This window comes from Hermetia illucens, chromosome 1 (genome assembly GCF_905115235.1).
Source record: "Hermetia illucens chromosome 1, iHerIll2.2.curated.20191125, whole genome shotgun sequence".
Classification (NCBI taxonomy): Eukaryota; Metazoa; Arthropoda; class Insecta; order Diptera; family Stratiomyidae; genus Hermetia; species Hermetia illucens.
The window spans coordinates 118,159,577-118,185,838 of record NC_051849.1 but is presented as its reverse complement, the minus strand read 5'-3'; the positions used below and the strand labels follow the sequence as shown (position 1 = coordinate 118,185,838).

At 43.7% G+C, this 26,262-nt stretch overlaps 1 protein-coding gene across 5 annotated transcripts in view; it reads right to left on the bottom strand.

The window, feature by feature from the left end:
• The window catches only part of LOC119653869 (UDP-glucosyltransferase 2-like), a 201,106-nt gene extending 178,536 nt beyond the window's left edge, over positions 1-22,570 (bottom strand). For 2 of the 5 annotated variants that reach the window (XM_038059003.1, XM_038058996.1), the window contains exon 1: positions 22,430-22,552. Coding sequence is in view for 1 of the 5 variants with exons in the window: in XM_038058968.1 (XP_037914896.1) it covers positions 22,285-22,336 (52 nt within the window). In the remaining 4 variants the exon portion in view is untranslated. Of the gene's footprint in view, positions 1-22,284; positions 22,357-22,429 lie in introns of those variants that run through there. The other 3 variants (XM_038058978.1, XM_038058987.1, XM_038058968.1) reach the window with 3 other exon arrangements.
• Between the last annotated feature and the right edge of the window lie 3,692 nt (positions 22,571-26,262).

Here is a 26,262-nt window from a genome sequence, read left to right as displayed (position 1 = left end):
CGCTTCAAGCCTCCACCCCAACAGGGCAGCCAAAGCGGTCGAGAGATATTTGAAAGACCTTGGCAAATATTACCTGGCATGGGGCATTAAGATTAATGAGGCCAAAACGCAATTCTGCACCTTCCGGAGGAAAGCTAGATACCTAGGTTCTAGAGGAATCCATAGAAAAGCTAAACGCTTGAAAATGAAGATCGGTAACACTATAGTGAGCAATTCCCAGACCATCAAGTACTTAGGAGTTAAACTTCACGAACTCCTTAAGTTCAAGCCACATCTTGAGCTCGCGATCGGTAAGGCACGCGGTGCATTCAGTAGGATCTACTTTCTTCTTCGAAAGAAGGTAGGACTCAGCACCAAGGCCAAATTGACTCTCTACAAGACCCTGATCAGACCCATTATCTGCTATGGAGCGCCCACGTGGATCACTTGCTCCACCCGAACCATGTCCAAATGTGAGGCATTCGAACGCCGGATATTAAGGTACTGCACTGGTCTTTCCTATAATTGGAAAACCAAGAAGGTTGGAAAAAACGCCGAGGTATATCGGCGCGTCAAGGTACAACCTCTTCGAGAATTCGTTCTCAACTTGGTGGAACGGTTCTTCGAAAGAACGGAGAACCATCCAAATCCACTAATCCGGCAACTCTACCAACAGGGTAGCACCTTCCCATTGGCCAACTTCCTAAGGCCCTGCCAAATAGTGAGCGAAGCTCTTAAACCCGCCATCCTTTCCCTATATGATTCTCCCTGCCTGGTAGGGGTACATCGAGGCTAAGCACAAGACATGTAATGTGCTATTGTAAATAGTAGGTTGAGTATTTGTTGTTAGATTAAGTTAGATTAAGTTTAGGCTTAGTTAATTTAAGTAAGTAAGTAATGCCTTCTGGCGCTTTTAGTGCAAGCGCAGTCTTGAAATAATTCAGATCAGTTGAAAACAAATGTGAAGATCCATGTATTAAATCAATACAATTAACGTAAGAATTACACAGAAGGTCGGGTAGGCCAAACAATTGTAATAGCCACCCATTGAAATAAAGTTAAGTTAGTTAAGCTTAATATCTAAGCTAGAAAGTAATTAATAATGTATTAGAAGTAAGACACTATGGTAAATAAAAAACTTAAAAAAAAAAAACACCATTCTGAGTGGCCGAAGACGACCTAGAGGGAAGGACTTTCTTAAATACCTAAAAAGAAGTGGCTAGCTTGGTGAATTTGGTGGAGTTAAGGAGGAGAAGAAAAGAAGGAAGTCCGCAAATCAAAGAAATTTAGTTAGAATGCTTGATACAAGAAATACTCCAAATCAAAAAATTAATGCAACACAAAAAATAATTAGGAAGAAATAAGAAAACAAAAATAAATCATCAATAAAGGAGGAGGGAGAGTCCATATGGTCAGAGTCGGCGGCACCAACAACAACACGCCGCAGTTCAGTACCCGCCGAAGCACTCTCCTCCACCGTCCAGCTAAGGTTTTCTCTGAGGTTCGAGACGAACTCTAAAGAGCGTGTATAAAATTTTCGGAAATCTGTCCTTAGCATAGGCCAGGTATTCCCTGACTATATTCATCTTCAGACACTTCGACAATTTCATCTCAAATCAATGATGAGATTGCATCTCGATTGTGTGCTGGTATGTCGCTGCTGCAACTAGAATCATTTGTGTATTATAGCGCAGTTACGACTGTCAGGTTGCAATTGGAACGTCGGCGGGATTCATTAAGGCAGGATATTGCTAGACTGATTTACATTATCACTAGCAATGCCAGCCGAAGAACTGGAGGGGCTCTGGACTGGATCAGGTGTAAAAGTTCTGGTACAGAAAGTTCACCAGTATACATAGTCGGCTGTCATATAGCATAAGCAGGTTGTGACGCATCAGGATTCGCAGCATTCGAAATTTATTTCGAATGTTGCGGATACGAGCGGATAGATGGCGCACGGAACTCTCCACGCCTTTAGAACTCGCCACGGGAGTGGAGAGCTAGCGGTGAGCATGTGCCGTTGGTTGGGAGCAGAAAGAACCGCATGGAGACGAACCGGTCTCTTCTGCCTCCAACTTGTGTTGCCGCCGGATGTGCTTTAAAAATTCGAACCTTCAATACAAAGGAAAAATTTGTTAAATGAAATAAAACAAATAAAAATGGCGTGTATTAAACATTTATTTGTTTTACTAAATTGGTGACCCCGACAATTCGAACGAAAAAGGCAGCGGAGGCAACGAGGCCCGACATTCAATTGATGTTTAGCGGGGCAGCGCAGTAAGACTTGAGCGACAGCCGACATCGTCGCAGGGCCAGTTTCGGGCTGTGTATAGTGTGCCGCTCGTTGCGAATGCGTTTGGTGGCTAAACCGGGCGCCCGAAGGAACCAGACGCAGCGCCGAGAACGCGGTGTTAAATGAGTGGTCAGAAGGAATTCATTTCGTGGTCGTAGCCGCCACGTAATTGAATTAGGTCGAGGACGTCCCATATCAGCGCCGAGTGGAAGATAGGAAATTGTGTGATTGCGAAGATTGCGCCCAGGCAGAGTCATGCAGCCGAGTTCACGTGCGAGGTCTGCATCCACACAGCGGAAACCTGATGTAGGTCCTCAGCTCAGCGAAGTTTCCAAAGAAAAGCCAACGACGCGGCTTACCGCAAGGAACACAGCAGGAGTTCGATAACCAGCCGCTAAGAAGCGGAAGCTGACTTCGCCAACTTTTATTATTTTTATTTTAAAATAACCGATTTGCAAAGTTACATATTGAAGTCGTTCAGACGAATAAAAATAGAAACCGCTGCGAGAGACGGCGTCAATAGCTTTTGCGAAATTTTCAGCGTTGGCTTTCCACTCCTTTGGCGAGGTCTTTGGATTATTTTCGGTCTGCGCATAAAGCGTCCGCTCCAATGGTTTCGTTTTTCTTTTCGCTCGTACGGACATTTGTGGGTGCGACCTGCCGGGTCATCGGGCCCGTAAGTGGCCGCCCTCGCCGTGCGCGTCCCTCCGTTTTGGCGGCGAAACCCGCAACTGTGGTTCGTGCATTTGGAAGCACAGTTCCAGATGTCCGGTATCACAGCCGATGCGAGCCGCTTCAATTACGCGCTGGCCGGCCTGGACGAGGAGTCCATTCTTTTGGTGTCCGATGTGATGAAGTCCGCTTCGTACGCGCAGTTGAAGACCGAATTGATCAGGCGTCGGTAACTGAGTTGGCAAAACTAGACCACTTGCTGGCGGGTTTAACGTTAAGAGATCGAACTTCCAGTCAGTTGCTGCGCGAAATGAAGCAGATCGGCGACGACCTGATCAAGTCGCTCTGGCTGTGGCGGCTCCCGGAGGGCACCCAGGCGGTCCTCGCTTGCGTCTCCGATTCCTTGGAGGAACTGGTAGCTGCGGCCGACAAAGTGCATGAAGTGCACGTACGTCCGACCATAGCGGCCGTTCAACCGCCGTCGGACGAGGTGGGCGACTTGAGACGCGAGATAGCCCCCTTAACAGCCAGTGTTGCCGAGATGCGGGCGACGCTGGACGCTCAGCGTTCGGACACCAGATCGCGAGCTCGCTCACGGTCTGCCACTCGAAAAGGGCGTTCGGGTAGCAGGTCGTCCCGACAACCTACGGACAAAGGCATTTGCTGGTACCAACTTAGATTCGGTGATAAAGTGACCAGATGTACGCTCCCGTGTAAATTCGCGCCTACCACAAAAAACTAGGTCCGCGGGGGGTCCTCGCGACGGCCACCCAGAACGCAGCGCCACGTCGACTAACTATTTTCGACTATAACACATCGGCCAATTAACAAATTTATAAGATTACCAAGGTAAGAACGTGATCGCTGTCACCCGAGCGGACCATTACAAACGGTAGTCCAACAGATTGTTCAAATTACCGTCCGATCCGGTTACTTTCACATACCAAGAGGATTTTTGAAGGCATTCTTGACAACATTCGGTCTTGAATGAAGTGCTCTAACACACTTCAAGGCCCTGATCCAATATGGATTGTTGTGTTATTCGCGAAATCGTTGAAACAATCGTAAATCAAGCCGGATTTGTCAAGAACTGTGGAACTACTGACGCAACACCTCGGGCCAACACTTTCAGCCAATGGAGAACTGCGTTATGAAATTGCTTCACACATTAACGCAACCTGGATGAAGTAACGTTCTACAACTGGTGTTCTTTGTGATAGACGTATCAACAATTGCTCAAATCTAAAATTTACTGCAGTGTCGTCCGTCCTGTCGTTTTCTATAGTTCTGGGTGTTGACCAGCTATAAAAGACAATGAAAGGCGTCACGCGATATTGGAGAGAAAGATGGTGTGTTGGATTAGTAGCGTGACACGTTTTGATCACATCCAAAATGAGTATATCCGCGATCGATATGGATCGTGGAAAAACTGCGAGAGAGGCGTCTTCGACGGTATGGTCACGTAATTCGCGCTAACGAGAATTCACTTGCCAAGATTGGTCTGAACGTTGAAGTCGATGGTAAACGACCAAAAGGCCGGCCGAAACAACGGTGCCTTGATACGCTGCATAGAGATTTAAAAGCCTGGTGATTGCATCAAGATCAGGCAATTGATGAAATAAAATGGCGTAACGGTTCACGACGAGCCGACCCCGCTTTTGAACGGGACGAAAGTTGAAGAAAAATAAGGAGTACTCATGTTCATTGCTCCTGCTGATGGCAACGAATGGAGGCTTTCAGCTGCACTGCAACCCTTTGCTTTGGTGGTAGGCTGCCGTACGTATATGATTCGTGCCTACCAAACGATTCAATCGATTCAGGGACTGGAAAGGACATAATTTATTGCCAACCTTGGTCAGTCGTGACTCGCAGTAGTGTACTGTAACGGCAGATCCAGCTCTTGTAGAAGATGCTGGCGACGTTTTCTGCCCTGGTCTGGCACTAGGAACGCTTCCGACCATCGGGTATAGCGGTCGACGCACGTTAGGCAATATCATAGCATTCCTTCCGAGTGTGGAAGTGTAACGATATTGTTGTGGGCATGTTCGAAGCGGGAAGAGGGCTATTGAAAATTGCTAGTCGACAATTTCACGTGCCTCGAGATCTTCAACTGCCAAATATCACGCTACGTTGCTATTTTCGCCGTTGACTTCGCTACCTGATGAGACAATCTATGTAGGCATCATGTAGGGTCGAACGACCTTTGTCGACATGTCGCAGTAGATAGCCACCTCCGCGCGTTCAATGAGTGTGTTGAACTCCTTCTTGACAAGTTGAGCTACGACAAACACAAAGTAGTTAATCGGAGGAGTTTCAATTCTCTCGTTCCCGAGAGCACTTCTACAGCAATATTGTCCTTACCAGGGAGATGCTGCCAACTTTCCTATTGAATACAGAGGTGAGCCACTTATCGTCGGTAAAGATAGTAAACGGTCAAAAGGTAGTATAAGTGGGTTGGTACCCACGATGGAGCATAAAACCTGGGAAACGCCTACTGAACCTACACCAACAGCTCTACTACCAAATCCTATCTCCACCTCCACATGGTCATCGCTGGGAGTTCTGTGTTTATGAAAAACTGCAGACGGAGAAAGATGGAGGTGAGTCCCCCGCGCCTAAAAATAGGACAAAATGTACCAACTGCTCCTCCAGGTTGGGGGTTGGGTTGGGACAACCCTACACGGAAAACCGATGTTACGAAGCCACGGAAGGAGCTTCCGACAGGATGGATTTCAAAACGACGAACCCGGCAACGACACCATATATTATAGCGACCATTCAGTAAACCATGTGCTCGGACTAGGTTTCTTAGTCAACCAAAAAATGAAACCTGCTGTTATCGGCTTTGAAAATAGGGTATGTACTCTGCGTCTACGAGGCAAGTTTAGAAATATAAGCCTCATAAACGTTCACGTTCAGCTCATAGACTAATTCGATTAGCTCTATGGGGAAATAACGGGGGTGTGGACACAGAGCATTGGAAGAGTTACTGGGAGTACTGAATCCAGTTCTTACAAAGCCTTCCGATGCTCGTGTCCCCATACATCTGTTTGGTAGAAGATAGGAAGTTACCCTGAAGCGTAGAAAGAACTAGGAAGTCCCACAGGAATGCGTGGCGGGATATACGGAAGTCTTCTACACCGATGGCTCAAAAACAGAAGAGGGTTCTGGAGCTGGAGTCCACCTCTCGAATTAAAACGAGAAGTGGGCTTTGCCTTTGGGACAATATGCAACGGTTTTTCAAGCCGAAGTTTATGCGGTCCTAAGGGCTGCAAACTGGATGATTGACGAGCGGTTGAAGGGCAGGTGCATCGCAATCTGCAGTGATAGCCAAGCTGCATTGAGGGCGTTGAGTAGACCTTTGATCACCTCGAAAATCGTTCAGGAATGCAGAAACCGTTTGAAATCTATCTCTAGATTCAATACGGTGGCTGGGTACCTGGTCACTGTGGCGTAGAGGAAATGAAATCTCGGATGCTTTAGCGAAAGAGGGGTCAATCCCCCCTATGCCGGAACCGGAACCAGCAATTGAAATATCAGTAGCATTGGCTAAGTGTGTCTTCGAAAACTGAGAAGAAGTTTCCCACAATGGCAGATGGCAGTGCCTAAATCCTGCTTGACAGGCCAAACTTTTCCTGCCAGAACCGAACATGAGTACCGCAAAGTTTATCCTGTCAAAAAGCAGGAGGACTTGCATGTGTATTATGGGCATTCTGGCTGACAATGATTCACTATTTGGGCATATGTTCAGAATAGGAATTACTCAAGATGATACGTGTCCCTCCTGTAATGAAGAAGCGGAATCCACGGAGCATTTCCTATGTGAATGCCCTGCCTATGGACGCTTCAGGCATCAGATCTTTGGTTCCGATGTTCTCCAGTTGCGACGGGTCGCATCACATCCACTAACGGAAATCGTGCGATACGCTAACTAATCCAGAATATTCCTTTAGACGGGGGTGACGAGTACAATGGACTAACGCGGCCTAAGTGCTCAAAAACTGTAGCTTCTCCCCCACCACATACACATACACACACATACAACGTTCACACCCCTATAGAGGACTGCAGAGTCGGAGAAGGATACCGTCTACGAGGCAATCGAGCGGACCCTCGAAGCCTGTTCCAAATACGATATCAAGATCATACTTGGAGATTTCAACACGGAGCCCGTATACGTCGGCTTCCATAGCTTACATTGGGATACTAATAATAACGGACTGCGGATTATTCAGTTCACAGTATCGCACGAAATGGTTGTTGGAAGTACCGGGATTGCGCAGAAAGCGGTTCACAAATATACGTGGGTCTCTCCAGACGGGACCACTTTCAACCAAATTGACCACGTTCTGATTGAACGGCGCCACCTCTCAGCCCTAATGAATACTAGAACATACAGGGGGTCCAACATAGACTCGGACCACTATCTCGTTGCGATAGTGCTCCGAGCTCGAATTACGACACCACCTACAATCCCCTCTGACAATCACATTAGAGTGAATACTGAAGCCATTCGCAACACGCCCTCCGCAACACCTATAAGGGGGAAATGGATGCCGCAATAGCCGCAATCAACAGAGATCCTGGAGACGAAGCATCAACAAATGATCTTCACAACCACCTGAAAAACGTTATCATTGATTGATATGGCCACAAAGATACATGCCCCAGCCGCAAGAAAAATCGGAAGCTACGGAACGGAAGAATGCCGCATACCGAGTAATCTTGCATTCTTAAAGAACGCGGGCAAGCGCATAAACTTATCACGAACTCCGTCGAGCGGAGAAGCGACTTCACAAACGGAAAAAGGAAGCTTGGAAGAATCAACAAGTCCGTGAACTCGAAAAGTACAGAGAGCAACGGCACCAGGCGCGGAAGTTTTACCAACAAGTCAGCAGGATGAAGCCTTGTACACCTCGATGCTCATCCTACCGAGACAAAGAGGCAAATCTAATTTCCGACAGAATGGGAATGGAGCGATGGGTTGAATATTTTGATGAACTTCTCAACAACCAAAATATCGGCGAGTTGTAGGTCCCGTCAACTGAAGGACAAATGCTGCTACCACCAAGCATAGACGAAACAGTCCGGATGACAAGCGATGGAAAACTATTGGAATATGGACATCACTTCGACCATCTTTTCTTCGACTTTAAAGCCGCCTATGGCAGCACAGCCAGGGTAAAACTGTACACGGCCATGAGAGAATTCGGTATCGCAACGAAATTGATAAGACTGACTAGACTAACCCTGACCAATGTGCGAGGCCAGATAAAAGCAGCAGGACCATTCAACATCAACTATGGTCTAAGACAAGGGGATGTCCTATCATGCGTCCACTTTAACCTGGTCCTGCAGAAAGTGATTCGCGATGTCGCTGTAAATGCAAGAGGCACCATTTTCTTCAAGTCCATCCAACTACTGGCCTACGCTGACGATATTGACATCATGGGAAGAACAACCCGAGATGTACAGTCTACCTTCATCCAGATCGAGCAGACGGCGAGAGATCTTGGGCTGCACATTAATGAAGGCAAGACGAAGTACATGGTGGCAGCCTCAGCGCCAAAACTAAAATCGAACGAACGAACAACATCGAATCGCACTGGTCAAACGAAGACAATGAAAATAAGAGACTACAACTTTGAGACCACTGAAAATTTCTCCTATCTAGGGTCGAGATTCACAACCGATAGCAGCTACAATGATGAAATCCGCGCACTGTTGTTGGCAGCCGACAGAGCCTATTTCAGCTTACGAAAACTGTTTCGCTCGAAAAGTCTCACCATAAGGGCAAAGCTCTTACTAAACTGGACTATGATCTTGCCAGTCGAAGACTTGGGTTGTTAGCAAAAAAATGCGAACTCTTGGGCGCGTTCGAAAGAAGAATCATCCGAACAATTTTTGGCCCCCTACATGAGGATGGAGGATTCCACCATGACCGTCTGGTTGTGGATAAAATCCGGCTCAATATGTTGCGGTGGACGGGTCACTTAATCCATATGGATGAGGATTATCCAGCCCGGAAAGTCAATGCTTTTCCAACATCAAGCAGAACCCTGGTGCGTTCATGGAAAGCAGAAAACCTTACCCTCACCTGGGTAAGACAACCCAGCAAACCGCGATCCCACCTCAAAATATCCGCGTCAACCGCGTCCACCATGTCCACCATTGTAGCTTTCACATTCACGACCACAGCTTCGAAACCGAGATCATCGATCTCATCCTTCTGTCGGACCCAATCCAATATTGTAGCGAGCCGGTATAGAGGATTAAAATTCGTTGACGAATCAATCTGTCAATATTGTAAGCGAACTGCGGAGACTATATATCTCTAAATGATCCCCGCTGGAGGGTCTTTTGGTATTTGATATCGTTAAGCATATGATAGAAAAAGAAGACGAGGCAGACCCTGCCTGAGATGGAGCTATGGCGAGGTCAGGGCGCCAGATAGTTTTTAGGTATATCGAATTGTTGGACCTCGGCGTCTGGAGTTCCTTATTAAGGTAGGGATACACCGGATACCGGTTGTTGCGCCGTTAATGATGATGATGAAAGATAGTAAACTACAGATCTCCTGGATATGCTTGAAATTCTTGACGGCGCTATAGATGATGGACAATTCTCTGTCAAAAGCGCTGTAGCTGCTTTCGGCTGGACTCAGCTTTTGGTTCCTATAATTCTCCGTTACTTTACTGAACAGGGGGAAGGTTGGACGCATCACATACGAGGGCCAGTTGCGTTCCTGCACTACGGTGCGCTAAGAGCGTCGCTTCCGCAAGGTCGGCTCTAAATAGAGTTTGACACTTGGCTGTACACGCGAGCGATCTTAAAATATATCGAGGTCCTTGCAGAGACTGCGCGAAGTTGTGTACTTGCGGTGTAGGATATCTGTCGCGTATCGCGCGTGAACTGAAACCACGGTTGTCACCACAAGACCGCCAGTTGCTATCTTTTTTCATTACCATGTGAAGTCGGTCAGGTGCGAGTCGTCGGGCACCTTTTTGCTTCGGCACCGAAAACGTCATGGTACCAATAATGGCCACTCGCTTGCGAGTGACTACGGCTTCTCGATCGCGATCGTATTTCATGCTTCTAGGAGTCGATGTCATGCGTGAGCTTAGCTATCAGCAACACGACGATGGCTTCCATGCCCAAAGGCTCGATGCCTCCTGGGGAGACCTGTGCCACCTGGCTGCCGGTCGATTCTAACGGTGCATCCACCAGGTCAGCTACTTTGTCTAGAGGCTGATTCTTCTGAGTTACAAAAATATCCTAGCCGTTGGAGGGTAATCGGGTCACCCACAGCGTGCCAAAAACTTTTTCGCTGCATGATGTTCCTACGAGGTCGCGCAGTTGCCAAGGAAACTGCTTCGATTTACGGTCGCCGATCTCTTCTCGAGAAGTTGTCGCGTACGCTGCGCCCGGGACGTACACAGGCGTTTCACCAAAGCCTCCTTCAACGTCGTGTACCGGCTCTCAGGCGGCGGGTTTAGGATGATGTCCCTCACCTCTAGCGTATACTTTGTATCGAGGGCGGAAACGACGTAGCTATAACGCCTTTGACACCTGCAGTGTCAAAGTTTTAACTATTGCGAAGCATAACTTCGGTTCTGCCGCAATGAACGGAGGTATATTTCATGTTTCTTCAAAATGTCGTACTTAAAACTGAATTTAAGGCAGTCTTGTTGATAAATTTCTAAAATATAGTAATACATATACGATTTTTAATTTTATTTATGCAGGTAACAAAATGGGATATATTTTGAGACCTAGGTTTTATATTGAATCATCTCTGTTATTATTTACAAATTTTAAGCACGAGAACTATTAGATTTTACGGTGGGTAGACTTAGGGTCCTCGATCCCTTATCTTCCAGCTGACGCAGTAAGCTAGTCTGTTTTGGAAACTAATATCTGGCCATATTCTTATAAAACAAGTCGGGAAACCGGAAGCACGGTATGAAAGGTTTTGCTTGTTTCTTCTGTGTGTATATTTAAGTGCAGAACTATCCCATTTGTCCGTAGCCCGTTTTGTATATGCATTTAGCATGTTAGGCTACTCACTTTACTGTGATATTGATGTTTAGTTGCAGTAAATTTACACGGCAAAGTCTACTTCAAGCTACTGTAACTTTGTTTGTAATAGTATGATTTTGATCAAACTTGGGGATAATATGGCTCATATTATATTCTATGCTACTACCTTTTATAACTCTGGGATAAACTTAAGGGGGGTTTTACTCAATTGCCCCAAAAATATTGTAATATACTGTTATTAACTTAATTTTAACAGATATCGATATGGAGGGTATTTTGAGGCCTGGGCACCATATAGAGACAGCTTCATGATTTTTTTTCAGATTTTTCGGTTGGGTAGTTTCTGAGAATGAGTCCGTTGAAGCAATCATCACTTTCCACCCCTCCCACTCCCCGCCTTTCTAACAAATCTCAAAACTAAGACCGGCTTCGAAAAGTACTAATCGAGACCTTTCATTTGGTACCCAACATGACTATATTCTGTAAAAAAAAAATGTTATACCCCCCTTTTACATGTATGGTGACCCCCCCCCCCCTAAATCTCAACGTAGGAGGATATCAGTCATTCCATGTTCGGGGGTCCACAGTTCCCACCTTCTCACCAAATTTCGTGCCAATCGGTATAGCCGTTTCTGAGAAAAGTGCTCGTGACAGACAGACAGACAGACGGATAGACATACAGACAAACAGACATTGAACCGATTTTAATAAGGTTTTGTTTTGCAAACAAAACCTTAAAAATTGTACTCAATCGTCGCAAGCCTTACGCTGAAATGGCGAGGCGATAGAATTGTTAACAAATTATTGGAGAGAGAATTTTATTGAAGACTTCTTCCCCTCTTGCTCTCATAATATTTATTTTGTTGACCAATTGAATTAACTTAGTGTAGCAATGCGCAATGCTGCCCACATTGCCTCCTACAGTATACTGAAGTGTACCGTTTCGGTCTTGAATGAAGTGCTCTAACACACTTCAAGGCCCTGATCCAACGATTATTATATTATTTAGTGAATTGTCGATAAATTGAATTAACCTAGTGTAGTTAGTAGCAACGAAAACGTGCATTTGTTATATAAGAAGGCTTGAATGCACAACTGTTCCATTTGTAGTTATTTCGTAATGTATATGCATTTGGTATGTCAGACTATTCACTGATATGGATAAAATATTGTTCCCGGGTTGTAGTTACACACATTTGATCTATTGTAAATTGTTAGTAATGATAGAATTTTCACCAAACTTAATACTATCTGCTTTACATTATATCTTATATTATTGTGATTGTATGATCCTAGGTTGAACTCAATTTTCATAAACGATAACAATAAATTACTACAACTTTGTTTGAGCAAATATCAGTATTGAACGTCTTTTTATGCCTAGATATAGGCGCAGCTTCGCGTTTTTAGAGTGGACAGTTTCTGAATATGGGCCCGCGAAATGAGTGAATACTGTCCAGCTCCTGCTACCTTTGCACCTAATATTGGAACTAAACCGGATAATTTTAATTTATTTGATACCTCACATATCTATATCTGGTAAAAATAAATTAACGTGCCCCCCCCCCTCTTTTCGCATGTATGGGGACCCCTTAAATTTCACCGTAGAATTACGTTGCATGCATATGGACTTACATTTCCGCCCTTCTCACCGAATCGCATGCCTATAAATATAACCGTTCCTAAGAAAAGTGTGACAGACAGACAGAGTCCATGAAGAGTTTGCCAAACCTCCCATTAACGGCGTCCGTTCAGGCAGATGAGGGAATTCTCGGCAGTACGTATGAACACGCACATGTACGCATTAGGATGTGTGGGCGTGTTTATGCACAGGTCGGAAAGGTAGACAAAAATGGCTATGGAAAAGTCACCCAGAGCAATAAACCGATATGGACGATGCAAGATGTAAACCTACGATACGGGATACGAAACCCCCAGATCGGCGTTTTTTGAGAATGTGCAAACATGATCGCAGCAATAAGAGACATGAGCCAAAGCAGTTCTCTAAACAACCCGTAATGTGAGGAAGGAGGAATGGAGGTCACAAGTCAAGAGTTGTCCTTCATTCTGTTTGGCCAAAATCGATGAGCTGTCGGAATGTATTGAAGATAAGGATTGCGTGCACAAACCACCAAAAAGCAACCACCGCTCTATATAATAAACGGGGATGGTGTGGGATATGGAAAAATGAGAAAGAGTCGAAGGAAATACCCAAAAATCACCCTTTGACAGAATCGCAGACAATACATGTAACGCTGATTTCCGGAGAAACAAGAGGGGTCTGGAGAAAGAGGAGGACCACCGAAGAAACCAATAAGTCTTGAGAAAAAGTGGTGAAACCTCGCTAGGTGGGAACATATTGCCCAAAACGCTAGCGAAATTGAGGCAGACAATTCCCATTAAAAATGGTCGTGGCAGTTGGATTAAGGTTGATCCACAAAATACATTTTAAGAAGAAAATGAGTGTTCGGCCTGAGACGATCATCGTTTCTAGGATTGGTAGTATATCTTACAAAATAAGAAAGGCGGAAGCTTATTCTCATCTAAAAAATCTCCGGGGTAGGATCCGGAGCACCCAATAAAGCATGTCATAATATAATAATAATCGTTGGCGCAACAATCCATATTGGATCAGGGCCTTGAAGTGTGTTAGAGCACTTCATTCAAGACCGTAACGATACACTACAATATACTGTAGGAGGCAATGTGGTCAGCATTGCGCTCGCCCGAGATTATTACCTTGATTTGACTCAGTGAGATTCGAACCGCGACCTTCCGTATGACAGCCTTGTGTTCTAACCACTCAGCTATTCAGACACATGTCATGCTGGGGCAAAACCGAGTTATTCCGCAGCTAAGTTGAAAATATACACAAAGCATGAAATCGATATCCAATCCTTGAAAAATATTCATCCATATATTGCCAAACTTCAAGCCATACAGATGTACATATACATATGAAAGACAAATATGAACACATCCTAAATAAAGAAACATTGCACATTACTGCATACTGATGAATACATAACGCATCTTCACGTATTTCGACTTTACTCCCTGCACAAAAGCAAACACATATGTTTGTAAAGTAAAAATCGTTGGTACTAAGTATACACACGTCTTACTTATTGTACACTACTCGTATACATAGCAATCCCTAGTAATTGATACTGATATTCAAATAACTAAAAAAGCCAAAAAAACAAGTCGGGAAACCGGAAGCTGGGCGCTGCAGGTATGAAAGGTTTTCTTTGCTTCTTCTCTGAGTATATTTGAGTGTAGCACTATCTCCTTTGTACATATGGTAGCGCGTTATGTACAGGGTACGGCAGCATAACTTCCTTTTTTCAAAACTCAATAAAAACTATTGTATGCATCGGAAAATATTTATTTTTTATAATGTAGGTACATGTCTAAAGTTTTTATTTACATTGTTTTGAAGATCAAATCTGTTAGGTGACGTCCCCCATTCTCCATGCATTGCGTAAACCGATTTCTGGCGTTTTTCATGATTCTTGTTAGCATAGCAGGTGCTATGTTGGCAATTTCTTCTTGGATGTTGGTCTTCAAATCTTGTAGGGTTCTTGGACGGTTCACATAAACACGGGATTTCAAAAAACCCCATAGAAAAAAATCACAAGGGGACAGATCGGGAGAGCGTGCCGGCCATTCCAAATCGCCTCTAATTGAGATAAGGCGCTCTGGAAAGTGTTCCCTCAAAACAGCCATCGATGCTCTTGAAGTGTGTGCTCTTGCACCGTCTTGTTGGAACCAAGTGTCCCCCAAATCCAAATTTTCTAGCCGTGGAAAAAAAAATCTGTAATGTTTACATACCGGTCCGAATTCACTGTCACTGTAACCTCATTTTCCTCAAAAAACCAGGTACCAATAATATCTGAGGAAATTGCACACCACACTGTGACTTTGGGTGAATGCAAAGGCTTTTGATGCAATTCTCCAGGGTTGGTGTAAGCCTAGTAGCGCATCTTTTGTTTGTTGACCGACCCACACAAATGAAAATGGGCTTCATCGCTAAAAAAACAATAGCACCCTCGGGAACGACATCAAGAAGAAGCTCACACGCGTTCATCCGAGAATTGAAGTCACGTTCTGAAAGTTCCTCCACTATTGCCGTCTTATAGGGATGAAAATGAAGATCATCACGAAGAATTCTTCTCACAGAACCATCGGATAGTCCAAGGGCAGATGCGTGTTTGCGCGCAGAACGTCGTGGCGATCGCAACATTGACGCTCTCACTGCCTCAATGTTCTCAGGTGATCTAACGGGCCGAGAGACTCCAGTTCTTCCTTTTGTCGTACTTGCAGTTTTTCTGAATGTAGTGACCCATGTAACAATTGATTTGCGGTCTGGGACGAGAGCCAACGGGGCTAAATTAAAGCGATTCCGAAATGCACGCTGTGTTGCAATAACCGAACATCCACTTGAAAAGTAAACCTCAACGGCAAAGGCACGCTCCTCACTATTCCAACGGATGATGGCGACTGAACCGTGTCGGGACAAAACTTTACTGTATCCCCTCTTGAACGAGACCACTAGCGCTCCGCTATGACATCAACTAACTGAGTGGCGCGCATTTTAAAAAAGGAAGTTATGCTGCCGCACCCTGTATATGCACTTAGCACTTAGATTTAGTACTTCGGGTTGTATATTTACACGGTAAAGACAACTTTGAGCTACTGTAACTTTGCTACTAATAGTATGATTTTGATCAAACTTAGGGATAATAAGCTTCATGTTATATTGGGTTGGGGGTAGGTAGGTAGGTATCAGTGGCTGCTCCGAGGAGCCCAATTAGCGTTTTGGTGCGCCATTTTGATGCCACAAACTCCTAAGACCGTGACTGTTGTTATGGGAGCAGGGAGGCAGAGTCCAGCCGGCTCGGATCTTCAATGCCAGCCTGTAGTATTCACGAAGGAAAGCAGCTCTCCCACCCTGCAGCTAGAAATCTCTCTGAGGTCGCTAAAGAATGGTTTACAGAGTGTCCACAGCCTGACTCTAGCCAGAGCTGGGCAATCGCAGAGAAAGTGCATGAGGGTTTCCCTTCTTTCTCCGCCGCTTCGGTAATGCGAGTTGTAGGGTATGCCGAGCCTAGCGGCATGATCCCCTATGGGCCAGTGCCCCATGCAGACCGCCTTGAATGCATTTGCGCGTCTGGCACAGGAGCTCTCGTGATCACAGCTTGGCAAAACTTGTAAGCCTTCGTCATCTCAGGCCCGCTGCTGCTAGGTGAGAGTGACCTTGAGCGTGCCGCCCAGATGGTTGAGCGAGTCTCTGCACTGCCCCACCAGCCGGGAAGATGTCGTCGTTGAATACAAGGCCTTGATGGCCGCTTGGCTGTCGGTCAGAATGGCTATGTTACGCTTGGGGCTCGAATCACGTCCCAGCCATCGACAGACTTCCAATATCGCCAGTACTTCCGCCTGGAATACACTGGCGAAACCTGGGAGACCATATGACTTGGATACACCGTGTGTATTCGAGAGAACCCCCGCGCCGACTCCAGAGGCCATGTTTGATCCGTCCGTAAACAATACCGTGTCATATTCTTGCAACACGCCGCCGGTCTACCACTTTGCCCTGGTTGAAAGGTCCACAGCAAAGTTTCTCGTGAAGTTCAGCTTGCGTGTGACATAGTCCGTGGGGGATGCTCAGATTTCCCGAGGTATTTCATCTAGGATGTTGCTGTGGCCGTAGGACTTCGCTGCCCAGCACCCGGACTCACGTAGTCTGACGGCACTGCACGATGCAGCATATTTGTGTAGAGGTCTAGGGGGAGGAGATGCAGGAGTACATTGATTACACCCAGATACTTTACATTAGAGGAAAGAACCAATCCTTGTTCATTCAGCCGTGGTAGATGGACTTCAGATATCCTTGTCTTGGTGATGAATAGCATCAGTTGCGTTTTGGTTGGGTTTATGTTGAGTCCGCATCTTGCGGCCCACAGGCACACCTTGTGCTACGCTCCTTCCATGATGTCGCTCATAATCGACAGAAACATCCCTGATACTAATATCACCAAGTCGTCGGCATACGTCACTACCTTCACCCCGCTGCTGTCCAATGTACGTAAAATTTTGTGCATTACTATTAACCAGAGTACCGGTGCGTGCTTCTGTTCAAAGCTCTGGTCAAGTGGTTGCCTCCCTGATCCGACTGGATTATCCTGGTACTCAGCATGGATATAATCCAATGCGTAAGGTACCCCGCCAATCCTACACCAGTCAAGGCTTCCTTGATGGCGTTGGTACTGACGTTGTTAAAAGCTCCCTCTATATCCAAGAAGGCAGCAAGTGTATCCCGCTTGTACTGCAGCGACCAGTCAACCGTGCCAATTACCATCGGTTAGGGAAAAAGTAATGTCGTATTTGTGATCGAATTTTAACGCTTTATTTAACATACTTAGAATTATCGGATTTGAGTCAAATATGCGCCGTTTTGTTCGGAAACTTGTTGTCATTTAGAAGGCAACTCCATTATCCCCTCTTATATATCGGTCAAAAAGAGTTTCTTCCGACATCTCGTGTGGCATCCAAACATCCAGCTTTTTTTGGAATTCAAACTTTTGCAAATGGTTCCAAACGGTTTTATGGCCCTTACCCAGTTTCTGGCCAATCGAGCGAATGCTCACATGCTGGTCTAGTTGGATGATTTCGACGATCTTATCGGTTTCTACGACGATTGACCTACCAGTACGGGGTGTATCTTCGATATCCACTACACCAGAACGAAATCGATCGAATCAACGCTGGGCTGTGCGAATCATTACAGTATCCGACCCATTAACTTCACAAATTTTTTTGACCGCCTTCGTTGCATTTTTACCTTTCAGGTAGTAAAAATGTAAAAAATGTAATATAAATATGGAGAGTATTTTGAGGCCTGGGCACCATATAGCACTTATAGAGGGAGCTTCATTAATTGTTTTCAAATTTTTCCCCCTCCCACTCCCCGCCTTTTTAACAAATCTCAAAACTAAGACCGGCTTCGAAAAGTACCAATCGAGAACTTTTATTTGATACTCCACATGACAATATTCGGTGAGAAAAAATGTTACACCCCCCTTTTACATGTATGGGGGGCCCCCTAAATCTCAACATAGAAGGATGTCACTCAGTGCATGTCTGGGCGTCCACAGTTCCCACCTTCCCACCAAATTTCGTGTTAATCGGTATAGCCGTTTCTGAGAAAAGTGCGTGTGGCAGACAAACAGACAGACAGACGGACAGACAGACCGACAGACATTGAACCGATTTTAATAAGGTTTTGTTTTGCAAACAAAACCTTAAAAACGAAAGCTAAAATGTCCCCATTGATCCCACCATTCATATAAGTTCACTTTATATAATAATAATAATAATCGTTGCCGCAATAACCCAATTGGATCGGGGCCTTCAAGTGTGTTGAGAGGCAATGGAGGCAAGTCGGAATACCGAAAGCTCGACGCTTCGGGTTAAAGGTTTTGTGTTCATTTTATGTGAGAAACTTTCTATGCACATTTTCCTTTTCGTACATAGCCGAACTTTCAAAATATTCGTTCATATATTTCTAAACTTCCAGATATATGCATGTTCATATTAAAGCCACAAATATTCTGCCGCGACCACATATTTACCATGTCTTAACAAAAAATCGCCTTAACGCAAACGTGTGAGCATGTAGTTTGATTTGGTTGCTAGTGGCGATCCGGCGCGTCTACACATTTGCCAAACATAAACAAATAGTCGTAATGTAAACTCGTGGACAAGGTGTTTGGCTTGTTCCAATGGAGTGACATTTTTTTGGTAACAATCAAAGTGTGTGCGCGTGCGCGAGATGAAGAAGCAATGTGAAATCTTGTTTTTGCGGATTTGGAGCGAACTTCGCCAACATGGAATGTTCATTGTACATTGAAGTTGTAAGCGATTTAGAGTTCACACCGCACGTTTCTGGGGGTTTGGAGTTCCCTAACAGGAACAAATAGTTTTACTGGGCGGGGGTAGAAAAAACAATTTGCCCACTTACTTTAAAAATGAAGCTTATGTTTGTTCTATAATATGCTTGTAAAATATAATATTTCCACTTACCCAATGAAGTCTATATTTATAACGCCGCACTATAGTAGTTAAAACTTTTATTCTTTTCACTGCCCTTGAAATATTTCTAAAAAGTTCATGCTCGGAAACAGAAACAAAAGAATAACAATGTATATGCTCATGTACTTCCACCAAACTTCCTATAGAGGAACTTTAAAGCACCATTCGCTCACAGATTCCATTAAGATCAATTGCTATTAATCCTAAATGAGTCTTCAAGGAAGCTCTACCTTTAGTTCCGGTTGGGTGGCGACAAGCAGCAAATGTGGTGAGCAGGCTTAATACTAGGAAGGAAATCGCACGTTTGTTGGTTGCGGTTACAGTGAGATTACACGCCGGGCTGACCATGTGTGGTTGGCCGTCAGGTTGCGGCAACCGCAACCGTAACTTGTCCACACACGTGCAATCTCTCGCCAACCAAAAACTTGCTTGACAACTTGGTTGGACGTCTGTGGCTAGTGTAACGCAGTTGGGCACGATGACGATGTCGATATGCCAAACCAAGGTAAATATTTGTTGAAGGCTTGGAGTTTGCGGTAGTTAACAAGTGTCTGGACGCGACATTATGCTCATCCTAGAAAATAAAACCTATAACCGCATGCTGATATATGCATATATAAAAGCGGTGGTTACTTTATGACAACTTTTTCCAAAAATGGAAATCACACATCTAATTCTATATAATATATGCTACAAAATCATATATAGCAGATAACATAAAGATTAAAAACAGTTTCACTTTTTAACGGAAATCACCTTTAAAAAATTTGGGCACGTTTTTGTTTTTTATATGCCTGCAATACATACCATAGCTTATTACATTATTTACTTTAAATTCTCAAGACCTTTAATTTTCTCATTTTTAATCACATGGAAACAATACATTCATTTTTGTCATATGTGAAAGTACCGCTACCTATGTACGTATATACATATGTCTAGAAAAATGTTCAGGGTGATGTCGTATTGCTGCCTCTTCAGGATCATACATGCAGTGAGCGAAAGTGAAATCCGGACGCCGTCGTATGAAATACGTAAGTGCTCCGAAACGAAATGCAACGAAAATAAGCGAAATGGATAAAATACATACAAAATATTTTCGTATCCAAAATTTAAATTCGGACATTTCGAAAAAATCGTAACAACAACATTAAAAACTCAAAAGACAAGTTAATACTCTGTATGGGGATTTTTAACATCATATACATCATTCTGGGCAGTGGATTTGATCAAACGCTGTATATATTCGGTTGGAATTTTTCTTCTCTTTCTTTACTGGGATTTTCAGATTTTTGGGCTTCAGTTTTGCGTTAGATTTTCTCTATGCTTTTTCTCCAAAGCTGGAGAATACATTAAATTTAGATTCATCGACAAAGAGTACACCACCCCAAAGCATTTGGACTTTAACAAGACGGCTTTGAACAAACTCAAATCGCTTTACTTGATTGACTTCATTAACACAAGTTTTATTTCGTGCAATACGTAAAATGCACGACTTGGGAAGTGCTATGGTAGGAAAGCTGTTACGGCGCGGACGGCGTGGGAAATGTGGCATCCGTGGAGCGGAATATGGATGCGAATATGAACATTGATATTTTTAAAAAAATCTGCATACCAGCGCAAAAAAAATTGTGTATTCGTTAAACATTCAAGATATGACCATACCCTCATTTTTGGAAACTACCAAACCCAAAAATCACAAAATAATCAGGGTGATGCTCTTGTACGAAGTCTAAACTTCAAAATAGGACCCATTCCGATATATGCTCATCTAAACTTACTAGTAGTATTTTAGCGAACCCCCCCCCCTTTAAGTTCATCTTAGCAGTACCAAATTTTGCACCCGCATAGAGGACCATGCCAATCCATCCGGCTATACTGTCAAAGTTATAGCAATTCAAACTTGTCAATTTGGCGCGAATTTACTACATCTTACGCCATGCAAACAAGATGCTGACGTCAAGAATAATTGACATTGGTGGCAGTGGGATTTGAATCGTGATTTGACGTCGGATACCAGTCGACTCAGCTGTGAATGAGTACCTGAGTCAAATCAGGGTAATAATCTCGGGCGAGCGCAAGGCTGACCACATTGCCTCCTAGTGTACCGTTACGGTCTTGAATGAAGTACTCTAACACACTTCAAGGCCCTGATCCAACATGGATTGTTGCGCCAACGATTATTATTATTAATTGACATCCCAGGAAATACTAAAAGTCCTATACAATGCAATGCATTCCAAATCAAATTATTTGTGAAAACGGTTTTTTAAAAAATAGAGAGCAATGGGATTTTTAACTATGTACCCACGGAACTGTCATGCACTCATCGTCCCTTACTTAGGGAAACACAAAACATTTTATACCCGAAGCGCCTAGCTTCCGGTTTCCTGACTTTTTTGAGTTTTTAATGTCATTATTACGATTTTTGGCACTGCCCGGATTTCAATTTTGCATACGAGTTTGTTTTGTTTTTCGCACTCAGAGTGGGTCTTATTTTACCCTTTTTCTTTGATTCTTTTTGCATTGCATTCAGCAGACTGTATGCAACGTTCCCGTAAAAACACAACACACACAATTCCTTCTACGCCTTTTCTAAGCACGGATTTCACTTTTGCTCACTGTATGTATATGTGAATGATCAAGGCTATGACCTGCCACATATGCAAAAATAAAAAAATACTCATGTGGGAGGTCACCTTCGTACATTATTACCATTAACTCTGACTTGGCAGGAAGTTAGTATTGAATAATATTTGAAGAAGTGGCAAAACTCTGCCTACATTTTAATTAAGATCCAGACTACCAAGGAATATTTGTATTTTTTTTCAGTGTCATTGCAGTTGTGGAGCAGGAAGGTATCCATTCCATAGCTTGATCAAAGCTATTGAAACTGCAAAGTCATTACTAGACGTATTCTATTTTTGTGTGGAACTGTTGCATCGGTGAAGTACAGTATGGCATAGTATGCATAGAAAGCGTATTGTTCACACAGAGCAATCGCAGTTCGTTTACAATAGGTACAAAGCGCACAGGTCAGGGATGCCCTGGCTATTTTTATGTGACATAATTCTGAGGTGCCAACGACCCCATACTGCCATCGACAGATACATCGTGTCGCTACGATAGGAAGGTTTCTTATTCAGTAAAGAAATCCACTGGCTAGAATTAGATTTCAGCTTATTCTATTCACTACTGAATACTTGCAAAAGGAGAAATCTTCCCAGTCCAAGAAGCGATTACGCAAACGTGCATACAAAAATTACTTTGAAATAATATTATTTATTATGATTAAATCACGGAATTAACTTGCTGTGAATTAGGAATAAGTAATTGGCAGAGATTTACAGAGTGCGATCAGAACTGAATGAACCAGCGAGGCGGCGGCAAACGAAAACCTTAAGCACACGATCTATACTGAGGATTGTACCTACGTTACTTTCAAAATGCTCTGAACAATTCTTTGACCGAGCGGCGCACAAGCAGATCTGTCATGAGGATGGCGAATGCTTCATTGTCGTACCCATTCTTTCTGCACCAGACGCCATTAGAGAGACTCGGTCGCACAGATGCACTCTGGGTACAAGTGCATGTACGTGTAATTGTGTTCGCTGACCTTTTTCTCCGATTATTGAACTCACTTGTCTTAAAAAGAAATGTTTTTACTATCCACACACCCTTTATTCACTTTTCCAATTCCCAGTAACTTATAAAATATTTTTGATATAAATACAAAACTATAATTTACAATTTTGAGAAAAAAATTCGTTTTTACAAAGGTTGGTTCTAGACTACCTTTAATTACCACTAAATTATATTTCTTCGCCTTTGTGGCATGTACCGTAGCGTCAGCAGAATAGCGAAAGATGTTATTTCTGCCAAATGGCCAAAATTGGTCAGGTCAATGGATTATGGAAGCTGCTTTGTTAGGTGCTCGTGCATGGAATGTTGCATTCGGTGTTAACTCCTTCCCTCTAAGTTGGATGTCCCCATACAACCAAAAAATGAAACACTGTAGGGATCTCCATATCCTTGTCTGATGGTTGCTAATTGTCGGAAAATTGGTGGCCATATGATCGCTGGTACAAGTATGTTTGGAGATTTAGACTTAATTATTCTTTCGTCCTCAATGGTTTTTTGCCTATGCCAATGAGTGAGGGTTAAGACTTAGAATAAGATGGAAAATAGTCCAATGTTTATCCATTTAGTAGAGATGGTTAGGTGATGTATGTAATACAGTAGCCCCCCCCCCCCCTCCATGTTTTCGAGATTGTGAAAATACAGCTTTCTTTCGTAACTTCCTTAGAATGCTTCGTTGAAAATTGAAGTTGGTTCTGCAAATGGTCTTTTTAAGGCTTTGTGTAAAACAAAACCTTATTAATATCGACTCAATGTCTCTCTGTCTGTTCGTATGTTTATCTGTCACACCCGGTTTACTCGGAAACAGCTGAACCAATTTTTTTCACCGAATATGGTGAAACAGGGGAGTGGGAGCTCAAAATGTGTGGCCCAAAAAGTGGAACAAGTCTCGTTCTCAGAACCTATTCAGCGGAAAAATCTGAAAAAAATCACAACGATGCATCTATACGAAATCTAGGCCTTAAAGTACATCTCATTCGGATATCTGCTCAAATAAAGTTAATAATAGCATATTACTATATTTTAGAAATTTACCCAAAACCCCTTAAGTTCATCCTAGAAGTAAAAGCTTGGCATTGGTATTACAAATTATAAAAGGCATAACCTTGGAAGTTTAAGTTAAATCCAATTATTATTAACAAAGTTATTGGCGTTGAAACTTTTGCATTTCACGAAAATGTATTGCACCCTAAGAGGTGAATACGTCATAGGATAGACATGTGGTATGTTAGTACCATTGGTATTTACTTTAAGTACATACTTGCATCCTTTTGTATACGATTTGGATGTACATATGTATATATCTGGAGTTTAGTAATTAATGCAGAAATACTTTGCATTTTTAGCTATGTACGAATAGTAAACCATGCAAAATCAGTTCCGCAAAGAATATGAAACCCGAAATGACCTGAAACGCCCAGCCTCCGGTGTCCCGACTTGTTTAAGGTTTTGTGTGTGAAACAAAAACTCATTAGAATTGATTCGATGTGTCCGTCACACCCGATTTATTCGGAAACGGCTTTGGTCTGTGTCTGGGTTTTGGTCTGGGAATACCTTTACATACAGCAATTGGCGCCATTTTCTGTTGAATTTAAAGGGGGCTCCCCACACATTTGAAAGGGAGGTGCAACACTTTTTTTCACAGGATATAGCCACGTGGGGTATTAAATGAAAAGCCTCAATTAATAACAGGTCCCATATTTAATAACGTAGGGAAGTGAGGGCTGAAAACATGACTGGTAAAAAACTTATGGTGCAGGAGCTCGAAACACCAGTACCGGAGGCTTTTGGGAGTGACCAAGCAGCTCCCCGCAGTGCCTCGGTGGTGGACAACTTGATTACCGTGGCATGTAATGCTACCCGTGATTCGGATATGGAGAAAGAGGTGTTCAAGTGAAGTATAATTTTACCAAGAACACCGGCAACAAGACCAAACAAAGATAAACTGAGGGCAGATTGTGGTAGTAGGCTGACATTTGTAGAGAACGGACGTGTCTACAAATTAATATTATTAATAAAAAGAATTTAAAATTAAAATTAGATTAACTTTTGTCAATAATATAAAAAGACATTTATATTACTTAATTAATAATATATAATTTAAAACTTAATTGAAACTAATTTACTTTTGGTTTGTTATTTAAGTTACTTTTTCCCAAAAAAATTTTGAGAACAAATTCGTTTTTTTGGCTTGTGTGTTGTTGACGGGAATGAGCGACGAGCCGCCGACCAGACCTGCCCCCCACAATAAGGCCTAGAGGCACTCGGATCGGTCGTGAAGTCCGAAACAAGGAGGATCCAGACTTGAAAAGAGTCAAAGTAAGTATAGCCAATCTTGAAAGAAGATCTGAAAAATCAAATGACATTATTGATCAAGAAAAATGGAAAGCTTACGGAGCAGCTAATGGCTGGGGAGGTGGGCCCGCCACTGGCTCCAAAGGTAGCCAGGAAAAACGTGAAGCTTTCTTCGACTACTTCTGCAGCCATGGAGGAGCCTGGCTGCCTTGAGGCGAACAAGTTTTCGGCAGCGAATCTGTTCATATGGAGGGCATAGGAAACAATCAAGCTGACGATACGAGAGACACCGACAACGGTGGCGATGGAAATGTCGCAGAAGAGGGTGCTAACCAGGCAAGTTGTAGTAGTGAAGAGGAAAAACTGGCTGCTTTATGTTTCTAAAAAATTAAAAAAGAAAAAGAAAATTGAAGAAAAAATGTTAACTAATGTAAAAAATAATACAAGTACGATTGAAAATTTAAAAAATAATCCGACCGGGGATGCAAATAGCACTCGAAATAAAGAAAAGGGGGAAAAGGTGCTCCCCATTAATGTTTATGAATTAGGTGGTAGAGATTTAGCCACTCTACTTAATGGGAGCGCAGGGCTCTCGAATTTTGTTATTAAAAAGATGGGGGCCGAGAGAGTCCAAGTCAAATGTAACAAAATATCAGATTACAAAAAAGCACGGGAGGTCCTCGAGCGAGTGAAGGCTCTTCACTTCACCTACACTCCGAAGGAAGAGAAGGTGCAAACCTTCCTTCTGAAAGGCTTGGATGCGGAGGAAGAGCCCGATGAGGTGCTCGAAATGCTTCGGGAGACGGGAACTGAGGCCAAGTTCTTCTCAGTGTCACGCTTTAGTACGAGGAGATGCATTTTGGAAAATCGAATCCTGCCGCATTTCCTCGTGCAGATAAGCCCGGAGAGCCGGCGAAGCGATCTGATCGGCATCAGGTCGCTTAATTACCAGCGCTACGGTCACTCGGCAGTGAACTTTCAAATGACCTTACGTGTAAAGTGCCGGAAAGGCCATACCGCAGCCGAATATTCGCTGACTGAAGCAGAGGGCAAGGAAAAAGCTTTCTGTGTCAACTGCGGGAGCGGAGGGCATCCGGCTTCGTACCGTGGATGTTCTGCATACCGCAATGTTAAGGTCACAAGGCAGCAGGTATCAAGATCGGCCCAAAGGCCGAAGGTGACAGCGGCGTTGAACGGTACCGTCCCTTCGGGACCAATCGTCTCGGGGATTCCATTTGCAGAAGTCG